The sequence below is a fragment of the Episyrphus balteatus genome, chromosome 4 (assembly GCF_945859705.1).
Source record: "Episyrphus balteatus chromosome 4, idEpiBalt1.1, whole genome shotgun sequence".
In the NCBI taxonomy this organism is placed as follows: Eukaryota; Metazoa; Arthropoda; class Insecta; order Diptera; family Syrphidae; genus Episyrphus; species Episyrphus balteatus.
This window is the reverse complement of record NC_079137.1, coordinates 44,446,971-44,458,988: the sequence shown is the minus strand read 5'-3', so window position 1 is coordinate 44,458,988 and position 12,018 is coordinate 44,446,971. Positions and strand designations below refer to the sequence as shown.

The 12,018-nt window shown below is 38.5% G+C and overlaps 1 protein-coding gene across 2 annotated transcripts; it reads left to right on the top strand.

Annotated features, from left to right (window-relative positions):
• The first annotated feature begins 240 nt into the window (after window positions 1-240).
• On the top strand, window positions 241-5,237 carry LOC129918733 (probable ATP-dependent RNA helicase DDX27). Of its 2 annotated transcripts, none has more exons than XM_055999435.1 (6): window positions 241-476; window positions 545-750; window positions 816-1,419; window positions 3,612-4,344; window positions 4,409-4,949; window positions 5,010-5,237. In XM_055999435.1, exons 1-6 carry the CDS (start codon window positions 387-389, stop codon window positions 5,161-5,163), a joined length of 2,328 nt encoding a protein of 775 aa, XP_055855410.1. In that variant the 5' UTR covers window positions 241-386; the 3' UTR covers window positions 5,164-5,237. The 2 variants fall into 2 exon arrangements, with proteins under 2 accessions (XP_055855410.1, XP_055855409.1); XM_055999434.1 differs by having other exon boundaries at window positions 242-476; window positions 545-757; window positions 817-1,419.
• Window positions 5,238-12,018: the final 6,781 nt, after the last annotated feature.

Below are 12,018 nucleotides of genomic sequence, written 5' to 3'. Positions count from 1 at the left end.
TTTTTTTTTTTTGTTGATTTTCTAGAAAAAAATCAAAAGCATTTTTAAAAATTTCTCCCAAATTCAACAAGTGTGATGTCAAAATTTGTCTTTGTTGGTGTGTGACAGCATTTATTCGCAAACCATGTGTACAGGGCTTAAGAAAAATAAATTAAACGACTCTGGCAATACCTTATTATGCATTTCTATTTTGCTCTTTGACATTTCTCTGACATTTATCGTGTATTTTATCTTCCTCTTCCATTCTAAGCAACACACGTTTCACGTGTTCGTGTTTCCTTCGGTTTTATTCCTCTTCTCTAGGCTTGAAAAAATCGCTCACTACATTTTTTTAAAATAAATAGAATTTTTTCGTGAAAAAGAAATATAAACCAAACCAAAAAAAAATGGTTACAACCAATCTAGATCTAATCAGTACAATTGAAGAAGATGCTGAAGTTGAAAATCTTTCAGAAGATTCTGACGCTGAAATCGAGGTAGGTCCAAAATAAAATCCAAAACATAACCTCTGTTTTTTAATCCAAAAAAATTAACTTCTCTTCAGTACCAACCAACAAAACTGCGTCACAAAAAAGTCACCGAATTCGAAAAAGGTTTTGAATTTGTGTCCTCTGTGAAAGAATACAATCAAGACACATGGGACGATTTGATGAAATATGTTAAACGTAAGGCTCGCACAAAGACTGACGACAAAATTGCTGCAAGATTGGAAAAACGTGAAACTGGTGCAATTAAAAGTGACGATGATGATGATGAGGTAGAAGAGTCAACTTGTGTTCTCAAAAAAACAAAAATTTGTATACTTTTCTTGTTTAGATTGATTTGTCCGAAGATGAACTTCAACACGATGGCCTTCGACAGCGTGAAAAGAAATTAAAAAAGAAGAAAAAGAAATCTGGGGAAGATGAGGAGGAAGAAGAAGAAGGTGAAAAAATGAACTTTGAAGAAGTCGAAGCTCAGGGAGAAATCAGTTCTTTCTACCAAATGAATCTATCACGTCCTCTTATGAGAGCTATTGGAGTTTTGGGTTATATCTATCCAACTCCAATTCAAGGGGCAACTATTCCCATTGCCTTATTAGGTCGTGATATTTGTGGTTGTGCTGCCACGGGTACTGGTAAGACAGCTGCCTACATGTTGCCCACTCTGGAACGTCTTTTGTATCGTCCAATGAATAATAAGACAATTACAAGGGTTTTGGTTCTTGTACCTACTCGTGAATTGGGTGCTCAAGTCTATCAAGTTACCAAACAGCTTTGTCAATTTACTAGCGTTGATGTTGGTTTGGCTATTGGTGGTTTGGATGTTAAGGCACAGGAACTTGTGTTGAGACAGAACCCGGATATTGTTATTGCCACTCCGGGTCGTTTGATTGATCATATTAAAAATTGTCCCAGTTTTAGTTTGGATTCGATTGAGGTGAGTTTTCTTAAGATGATATGCATTTAAATAACACTGGGGAACAAGGGTTTTGTATTATTTAGTTTGTTTAAGGTTTTTGCGATGCTGAACTCGAATCCGAAGTCAAAATTTTTCTACCAGCTCGCGTTTTCGAGATATTCCCGTTACAAATTCTCAATAATCGATTTTTTGCTATTTTTAAGCATTTTCCTAGCTTACAGTGGTTTTGTTTCAGGAACAAAACAATACTTTTCTAGATGTTTTGGGTGTGTTGAATTTGAATATAAAATCAGATCGCGTTTTCGAGTTATTCCCGAAATATAAACTCAATAATCGTTTTGCTATGTACTTTTTAATGTTCCAAACAACCAAAAATTCGATCTGCAGTCGACTTGAAGCCGCTACTTTTTCCTTAAATAAATTCGAATGAAAAAAAGTTCGCTACTTTTTCCCGAAGAACCGCTGCTTTTTAAATCTCACACACTACTTGTTTATTTGTGAAATATAAATCATTTTTAGTGAAAAAAAAAAATAAACAAATATTACGTTTTTTTGTTCTTAATATGAAGTTTTGTATGTTCTTTTATTTTTCATTGGTCACTTGGACACAAATACATACACAAAAAGAGATCGCTACGTTTTTTAATTTCCAAAACAGCCAAAAAGTATCGACTTTAGTAGCTACTGCAAGTGGTTCAAAGGAATTCGAAGAATTTCCCTATCTTATAAAAATGGATGATCCCTAAGTTCTGACAGTTCTAAACAATTTCGAAGTTTTTGAAATTGAAATTGAAAAGTAATTTCAATTCACTTTCGATCGAATTGCAGAACACGAGCGCATGTTCTCTTTTTCAACTCTGATCTTTTTTACACTCTTTTTTTCTTAAAATTCTTGTTGTTCATAGTTTTTCTAAAGTGTTACGATTATCTGTTTTCCACCTTAAAAATTGTTTCAACTTACTCGCCGTTAAGGTAAGGTGTCCATCGCATTTAAATTTAAAAGAGATCATGTTCTGTATTTTGTTTTCGGTCTATTTTACATTTTCTTTTTCTACACGGATCTTAGTTTGTTCTCTTGTCTTTAAACTCCATTTTTATTTCAATTAATTTATCTAAATACTTTTCAACCACTTAAAAAAATTCAATATAAGTTCAAGTGACCTCAACTCCAAAAATTTTATAAAGCGTTTCGCCCAGGTACGACAGTGGGCTCATCAGTTAGATCTGTCGTACCCTTACTAAGACGCCTTATTTTGGTCGATGTTTACCGACACTTGAACTTATATTGAATTATATTCAATCACTCCACTTAAAATAAAAATAACTTTAATAATTTTTTATTAAATTTGTTATTTTTTTCTTCGTTACTTAAAAAAATGTTTGTATTTTGTACATCTCTGCTGCGGTGTGAAGTCGACTTTTTTTTAAACCGGTTGTAAAAAATTGTTTAGCAAAATGTCGACAGAAATAACTGGTAAAAGCCGATTTAGACAACTTGGAACATATTTTTAGCAAATATTAATTAGAACCATCTGCCACTCCACTCACTAATAGATACATATTGCGTGGATGCGAGGCTTGGGTTTATGTTAATTTTTTTTAAACCAAATATTCCAGAAAAAAGGATTCAATCGAAGTGATAAAAAATTTTGCTTCTTGAGAGATGTTAAACATCCATTCAAAAAATGTACAATAACTGAGAGGAGATAAAAGCATTTTTCTTAAATTATTGTTTTAAAAGCAAATTCTATTTGATCAGCTGATCATGTGTCCTAGATCCCCTATTTATGAGTAACTGCTGAGGAAAAATATATTTGTATAGTTTGTATGTTACGTTGGTTTTTGTTTTTATCAGAGTAAAATGTTCGTTTTTTAGTTAGGTCCCTGATAGACATCCTACCCTAGCACCTGTATCATCTAAACTAGAGCTGATAGAAAAAAAAATGAGGCCAGATTTTAAATCAGTATTCAGTAATGCCAAATTACTAAAAACAGTTAAGAAACTTGATAAAATCGGTGCAATTTTGTTTACCAGTGTTATAACTCCAACATGATGACTCAATCCTTGCGCTCTGAGGCTTTACAGCCAAAAGAGGACAAATATTTGCTGACGTTTTTTTTTGTTTAAAAAAGCGTTCTGACTCAATGGAATCATAAAAATATATTTCTATCCAAAATCATTTCTAAAAATCAAATTAATTTCCACTCAGGTACTAATTCTGGATGAAGCTGATCGTATGTTGGATGAATACTTTGCCGAACAAATGAAGGAGATCATTAATTCGTGTTCAAAGACTCGTCAAACTATGCTTTTCTCAGCGACAATGAGTGAACAGGTCAAAGATCTAGCTGCAGTCTCTCTTGAGAAACCAGTGAAAGTCTTCGTCAATACCAATCAAACTGTTGCTTTCAACCTTCGTCAAGAATTCATTCGAATTCGTGAAGATAAAGAAGCCGATCGGGAACCCATTCTGGCCAGTTTGATTTGCCGTACATTCCATGATCATTGCATGGTCTTTGTGCAGACCAAGAAGCAAGCTCATCGTTTGCATATTCTTCTTGGTTTGCTGGGATGTCGAGCGGGTGAACTTCATGGTAATTTAACGCAACAGCAACGTTTGGAATCCCTCAAGAAGTTTAAAGAAGAGCAAATTGATATCTTGATTGCTACCGATGTGGCTGCTCGTGGTTTGGATATTGTCGGTGTGAAGACAGTAATTAACTTTGTCATGCCAATTACAACAGAACATTATATCCATCGTGTGGGACGTACTGCTCGTGCTGGACGAGCTGGTATTTCTGTGTCTCTTGCTGGCGAAAAGGAACGTAAAATTGTCAAGGATATTATTAAAAATGCCGAAAATTCTGTAAAGAATCGCATAATTCCACCAGAAATTATCGAAAAGTATAGAAAGAAGTTGATTGCACTTGAACCAGAAATTCGTAAGTTTTATAATGAAAAAATATTATGAAGCATTCTTAATTTAATTTTGTCTTCATTTTTTAGAGAACATTCTCGATGAGGAACAAGCTGAACGTCAATTAGCTAAAGCTGAACAGTCTTTGTCAAAGGTTGAACGAAAGTTGGCTGGTGCAGCAGGAGCTGAGAATCGCTCATGGTTCCAGACAAAGAAACAACGTGAGGAAGAGAAGGCCCGTCTTTCACTTACAGATGAAGCTGATGCTAAGAAAGGTAAACCAGGAAAGCCAGGTGGTCCACCTGGAAAGGGTGGAAATAAGAGGAAACGTCCAGAATATGGTGGTGATGGCGAAGATGGTCCACCAGTAAAGGAAGTCAAGAAGAAGAAGAAAGAGGAAAAGAAAAAAACACCTGAACAGATGGCTAAAGAAAGATCAATGAGAGAAGTCGAAAAAGTTTCTCTTGTGAGAGCGAAGTTGGCCAAAATCAAGAAGAAGCCAGGAAAATTAAATGCAGTTAATGATAGTGTTAATATACTTGGTGGATCGAGAAAACCCAAGAGAAAGTCACATTCAGCATTTACAAATGATCTGACGGATGTTAGTCGAAGTGGAGCTTTGAGATTGAGGTAAGATTTTTGTTTTGTTTACAAAAATAAACTCTAATTAATAAAAACTTCTTTTTTTAGATCTGAGGCTAATCGTCATAAGAAAATGTCAAAGATAAACGCAAAGAAGAAGACAAGTAAGGTAAAGATTACCAACAAAGCTGGTAAAAATAAATTCAACAAAGGCAAGAGCTTTGGAGCCCCAAGGTTTTCTAAGAAAAATAATAAAAAATAAAAAAGAAATTTTTAATAGGATTTATTAATTAGAAAAAATTAAGTTTATTTTAATAAAACAGAACTTTATTATAATTTTGTTTCTGATTCAAAATATTCTGTATCTGGAAATATCCCGAACGTATTCAATTACGGTTAAACGTACAATTTTGTGAATCAACTTTTTGTACCCGGCTCCAAATAAATTTAACTAAAAGTTCTTCATCCATTCAGTTTGGAACCACCATAGGGTTAGGTTAGGTAGAAATGGCTGTCAGGAAAACAACTGACACACTTAGACCATTTATTGGTCCGTTGTGATACCATGATTTTGTGAGGAAATTCCTCACTAATTAAACCAGTTGGAGCTTTTAATAAAGCGGTGAAGGTTGAAGATGTCAGTATTGATTAGCTCACTGGTATCTTCTAAGAAATATTTTTCCAGGTATTTTTTACGTCTACTGGAAAGGGCAGGACATGAGCAGAGAAGATGTTGGATTGTTTCTTCTTCTTCCTCATCAAGGCAACTTCTACAGAAGTCGTTAGAGATTACGCCAAGTCTTATGGCGTGTCTACCTATGAGACAGTGTCCTGTTAAGACACCTATTACAGAGCTGATATGCAATCTGCTTAGAGACAACAAATTTTTTGAACGTTTTGGATCTAGCCTAGGCCAGATCTGCTTGGTCGTTTGGCAAGTTATAATGTTTGACCATCGTATGTTTGTTGCCTCTATAGCTTCTTGCTTCAGCATGAGTTTGCACGTTGCGATTGGTATACCAATATTTGCCTTATTGGGTAAAATTGGTATTAGAGTTCCATTTCTGGCGAGTTCGTCTGCTTCACAGTTTCCCAGAATATCTCTGTGACCCGGCACCCAGAAAAGGTGAATGTTAAACTGTTCTGACATCTCCATGAGAGATGATCGACAGTCGCGGGCAGTAACGGAGTTTGTGGAAACCGAAGCTAACGATTTAAGGGCGGCCTGGCTATCAGAGAAGATGCGGATATCCGATGTAGATATCACGTTTTCTTTGAGCCAAGTCAGTACTTCTTTAATCGCCATTATTTCCGCTTGGAACACGCTGCAGTGATTAGGGAGACGGAAGGAGAGACTAACATTAAGTCTATCGGAGTAAACCCCGCCACCCACTCCGTCATTGGTTTTAGAACCATCTGTATAGAAATGAATTGAATCATCTCTTAGAAACTCGGCATTGTCCCATTCTGATCTATTTGGGATGGTGACTTCATAATTATTGCCGAAAACCAATTGTGGGGTGGTGTAGTCGGAGTGACTGTGGATTGATCCGAATGAATTCAGAATATTTGTGTGGCCAATAGAGTTATTGGTCCATTGAGAGATGGCTTGGAGTCGAATAGCAGTGCTCGCGGCCACCTGCTTGCTGAATATATCTATGGGTGGAAGATTGAGTAATATATCAAGAGCGGCGGAAGGTGTCGAACGGAGAGCTCCGCTGATGCACATGCAGGCTGAACGTTGGACTTTGCTTAACTTGTCTCGATATGTTACTTTTTCCAGAGCAGTCCACCAAACTGCTACCCCGTAAGTGAGAATAGGTCTGATGACTGCAGTGTATAGCCAATGAGTTATTTTAGGAGATAGTCCCCATTTATTCCCTATAGCTTTTTTGCAAGAGAAGAGTGCCACTGTGGCTTTTCTTATTCTTTCTTGTATGTTGGTTTTCCAGTTTAATTTGCTATCCAAAATAAGACCCAGGTATTTGGCTTCGCTGGCAAAATTAAGTGGAACACCATTAATAGAGGGGGGGTCTAGTTGTGGAATTTTATATTTCTTTGTAAAGAGGACAAGTTCTGTTTTTTGAGGATTTACCCCCAATCCACAGTTTGTTGCCCATTTTAGTAGCTTATTTAGAGCAGTTTGCATTAGTTCTATTATAGTATGGAGATGTTTTCCTGATATGGCAATGGCGACGTCGTCAGCGTATGCAATCACTTTGAATCCATCTACTTCTAGACCGACTAGTAGTTCATTAACCACTAAGTTCCACAGGAGTGGGGAGAGTACCCCTCCTTGTGGTGTACCTCTACTAACAGATCTTCTTGCTGAGAAATCTCCTAGAGTTGAGTTAATAATTCTGCTTTTCAGCATAAGGTCTATTAGCTCGCTCAGTGAGCTATCTACTTTAAGGTTCTTCAGTGCATTTGTTATTGCTATGTTGCTGACGTTGTTGAACGCGCCTTCAATATCAAGAAATGCAACTAAGGTGAACTCTTTATGATGGAGGGAATATTCAATAGTGCGCACTACAGTATGTAGTGCTGTTTCAACCGATTTCCCTTTACAATAAGCGTGTTGTGCTGTAGATATAAGATTGGGATCTATGACATTACGCAAGTGGATATCAATCATTCGTTCTAAGGTTTTAAGAAGGAATGATGATAGGCTGATAGGTCGGAGGTCTTTCGGATTGACATGAGAGAATTTGCCTGCTTTGGGTATAAATACAACTTTAACTTCTCTCCATAGGGCAGGGATGTGTTTCAATTTTACACATCCATTCAGAATTATCTCTAAGATGGGAATTAGAATATCTGATGCCATTTGAAGTTCGGCTGGTATTATACCATCCGGTCCAGCGGATTTGTATGGTTTGAAGGCGTTGATGGCCCACTTTAGCTTCTCTCTTGTAATCAGACCAAGATTGTTTTTTGAATTTGTGTCTGGCCCTGATGGGTCGACTCTGTTTATAATGTTTGAGCTACTTGGAAAATGAGTATCTAGTAGCAAATTGAGTGATTCTTCACAGGAGTTGGTCCAGGCCCCGTTATTTGTTTTCAAGGCACTGGGCATTAAAGGGTTTGTTGAGAGAATTTTTCTTAATCTAGAGGCTTCTGAAGAGTCTTCTATTTTTTCACAGAAATTTCTCCAAGAAGATGTTTTACATTTTCTTAGCTGTTTTTTGTAGACTTTCAGGGATTCTTTGTATAGGTCCCAGTCTGAAACATCTCTAGTGGATTTGGCGAGATTGAAGAGTTTTCTACAAGCTTTTCTGTGCGGTTCTAGCCCTGAGTTCCACCAGTGTGGCTTCTGCTTTCCTCTTACTTGTATGAGTGGGCAGGAGTTATTCATTGATAGGTTAAGGGCAGAAGTGAGATCATTGACTTTGTTGTCGAGATCGATTGTATTTGAGGGATAACTTAGAAGTTCAGGTTTAAGTAAGCTTGTCAGAGTTTCCCTGTATTTTTGCCAGTTAGTTTTGCGATAGTTTCGGAATGCTAACTGTTTAGTAGTCACATCGTTAAGACTAAATTGGATGTATCTATGATCAGAGAACGAGTGTTCTTCAGATACTTTCCAATTTAAGATCCTTTGATGAATCGAATCGGAGACAAGAGTAATGTCTAGTACTTCTTGTCGGTTTCTGGTAACGAATGTTGGTTCATTGCCAGTATTACTTACTATCAGGTTAGTACTCAAAATAAAATCAAAAAGTGACTCACCTCTATCATTTATGTCGGTACTTCCCCAGACCGTGTGATGGGCGTTTGCATCGCAACCAATTATGAGGCAGATCTTTTGCCTTTCAGCATCGGCTACAAGTCTCCGTAGTTTTTCGCCAGGGAGAGGGCCGAGTTGGTCATGGCCGAGATATGCCGACGCAATCCAGAGTGTTCCTTGGTCAGTTTGCAGTCTGACCGCGGTTACATCTCGATCGCTGTAATTAGGGAGTAAATATACATTAGTATTACTTCTTGCTAATATGCATGATCTGGGGTCACCTTTGTCCGATGCATATAGCAAGTTGTACCCAGGAGTCCTGAGTCCCTGAACCATGGACTTGCAGATCCATGGTTCCTGGACCAGCACCACGTCTTCCCCATTCTTGTGGATTCGGAGAAGAAGGGAGGCCGAAGCCTGCTTGGAGTGGTGAAGGTTAATCTGAACTAACTGGAGCATGAATGCTACTGTTAGTCAGATCAGCCCCCACCACCGTAAGGTCGAGGTCTTCGGATTCTGACTCAGAAGATGAACGTAGGAGTTCATCTTCACTGAGTAGAATCTTGTTGAGATATTCCTCTGTTTCCATCTCAACATCGGAGTTATCTGGTATTGGAGCCATTATGGCTGGCGTTTTAGAGCCCGAGGGGACCTCCTCAGTTGGGGAGATTACCGGCGTATCAACCTCCATTGATGGAGATGGAGGATTGATATTTAAGGCAATGTCTTCTTCTAAGGAGGGAACCTCAGGTGCCGGAAGTGATGGAGGTGCAGCTTTTGCACTCTCCTCATCTTTTTTATAGATCTTTAAGGTTGTAGAAGTCCATCCAAACCTTATCTGACTTTGGTTCGCAGCTAGGGGAGTCAACGACTCCTTATTGATGACAATTATTGCCGATCTATAAGGGCCCGTTGGCTCTTCCAGCTTTGCGACTTTCCAGTCGTGAGTGGGTAGGGATGGATTTTCAAACTGGATCATTTTGAGCACAGTATCTTTGCAGGCTAGCTCAGCTGGGATACTGATGCGAGCTCTAGGTCTGCAAGGAATGTCTTCCTTTGCCACAACCTCTAGCTTGGCATCAGGCCATAGCCCCTCTAGTCTGCTGATAGCAAGCTTATATAGATCGCATGATCTCTTGTCACCGAATGCGACGAGCTTGACGCGGCCTTGGTGCCATCCCGCGTCCTCAACAACTGCAGGCTCACCCGGGTTCTCCATCATGAGAGTCCAGTAGGAGATCTGCAGTTTGTTTGAGACCATCGTCCAACGGTCAAAAGAGATCATGCCATCGACATTACTTCTATCGATAACTGCAAGGATAGACTTGTCCTTAAGAACGTCACTAAAGGACAGGTCTTTCCTAGTGTGAGTGCTGGAATTATGCACTTTTTGTCTTTTAGATTCCGAGACGGAATCCTCAACAGACCTTTGTCGCTTTGACGTTAAGTCGCTGCTGGTCAATCTTTTGCTGAGAATAGCTTTTGCCCATTCTAACTTGCTGGATTGCTCTGGGGACCGTTCGGCTATTGGTATCAACCTTAGTGCTCTATAGATCCCCTTTGCGTTCCTTATGTCATTACGGGACGCTCTTTTGCTTTCCTCTCCAGCGGAGGTGGAACTATGAGAGACAGCTACACTGCCGCTGGGGATTTGAGCACTTTTAGGGTCAGGAAGAGGTCTGTCTTGACTAGAGGTGAGACTGTAAGAGACAGACGTTTTACTGGTCAAGACATCCCCTTCCGGACCCACAGAGTTAACTATTCCTGAGTTTGGAGTAGCAATTCTGTTACTGTGTTCCTCGGCGGAAGCATGACTGTAAGAGACAGCCTTACTTCCGTCAGGGAGTGGAGTAACCAACGTGTTCTGAAGGGGTTTGCTTTGACTGAGGGTGGATTCGTAAGAGACGGTCCGTTTTTCAGTCATAGCATCCCCTTCAGGGCCCGTAGAATTATCTACATTAGTGCTTGGGGTGTCAGTAGTACTGTAAGAGACAGCCGTACTTCCACTAGTGGGAGCTACCAAGGTAGCAGGGTTTGTATTGGTGGTTGTTCGCCGGCTTCCAGTTTTGCACTTTGCAGTCTTTCTGGAGGCTGAGGTCGACTCACCTTTACTTTTCTTTTTGTCAGCGTTTTTCTTTATTTCCGCCGAGCTAACTTTTGTCACTGGCGACTTAGTCTCTTTCGAGGCCAAGCCCTCGCCGGCAGTCGCGACACCTGCCGACACTTGAACGTATATCCCCGTTCGATTTTTTATATCTTCGTTAGCTTTTTCCATGTTTTTGTTTTTCAAGTTTTCTAACATTGAGGTTATTTTTGAGTTATGTTTGTGGTGAGATCCTGCAACTGGATTGCTGGAGGATCCCACGATAAGCACCCCCACCACGACAAGGTCAACTCATAGAGGGTGTTGGAACCACCATAGATACTTTTGAAAAAAGATAGCTCCTTTGTCTGAAAGATTCTCATTGTACATTTTTCATTGTACATACTTTCAATACTGACTGGATCAACACCGTTCGAATGGGTAAGGAATCCCCAAGTCTCCCTTAAAGTTGTCGAAATTTAATAAAATTTTAAACAACAGTTTATTACATACATAAAACAGTATAAGGGTTGTGCAACAATTTTTCACAACTTATGTCGTTTTCTTTCACTCCAATGAGAGTACCCTTTTAGTACTTATTTTTGCACTTTTGAAGGTTTTGTGTTCTTTGACGCCACAAAAGTGTAAAAAAAAAATTACTCTGGAGTAATTTTAGTACTACGGAGTACCCCGGATTTACTCCACATTTTTAGTCAGATTTACACCGATTTGCACACGGACTTGCACACACACTTATGAATTTGAAGTTTGACATTTAAAAATTTTGTTTAAAAAGTGAAAAATTCGAAAAGTTTTTCTTTCCAACTCTTTTGTTATTAACAAAAACAACCATTAGAATATTATTATATTCCGCCAGATATATTTCTTCTATAATTCTTCACTTTTTCCAAAAATGAAATTGAAAACCGAATAAAGGATTTTTCAGCCAGTGTTCTTCATCAACAAAAAAAAAGTCCTGTGCCAGATAAAAAAAAAATCCCATTTTTTTTCTGCGATGATGGGATATTTTTATTTTACAATTATCAAACTAAGGGTGTGTGTCAATTAGGCTGAAAAAAAACCGATCAGAAGTATAATGAAAAATATACCAAAAGTAAAACTAAGTCCTCTTCTACACTAAGACGCAAAGCGTGGGACGCACATAAGAGCAAGGGAGAAATAAAGTTCGAAAAAAAGGGAAGGAAATCTCTACCGTAAGTCTCCGGTAAAAAAATGTGTGACTCTTTTTGACGTTTCTCTTTGATCTTGTTCTTTTTTTGCTGTTCTGCTTTATTTTATTTTGTCGTCAT

Coding starts and splice junctions, on each gene's coding strand:
- LOC129918733 (XM_055999434.1), top strand. CDS start 387: ATGGTTACAACCAATCTAGATCTAATCAGTACAATTGAAGAAGATGCT. Junction 477..544: donor ATTCTGACGCTGAAATCGAG/GTAGGTCCAAAA, acceptor ACTTCTCTTCAG/TACCAACCAACAAAACTGCG. Junction 4,345..4,408: donor TGCACTTGAACCAGAAATTC/GTAAGTTTTATA, acceptor TTCATTTTTTAG/AGAACATTCTCGATGAGGAA.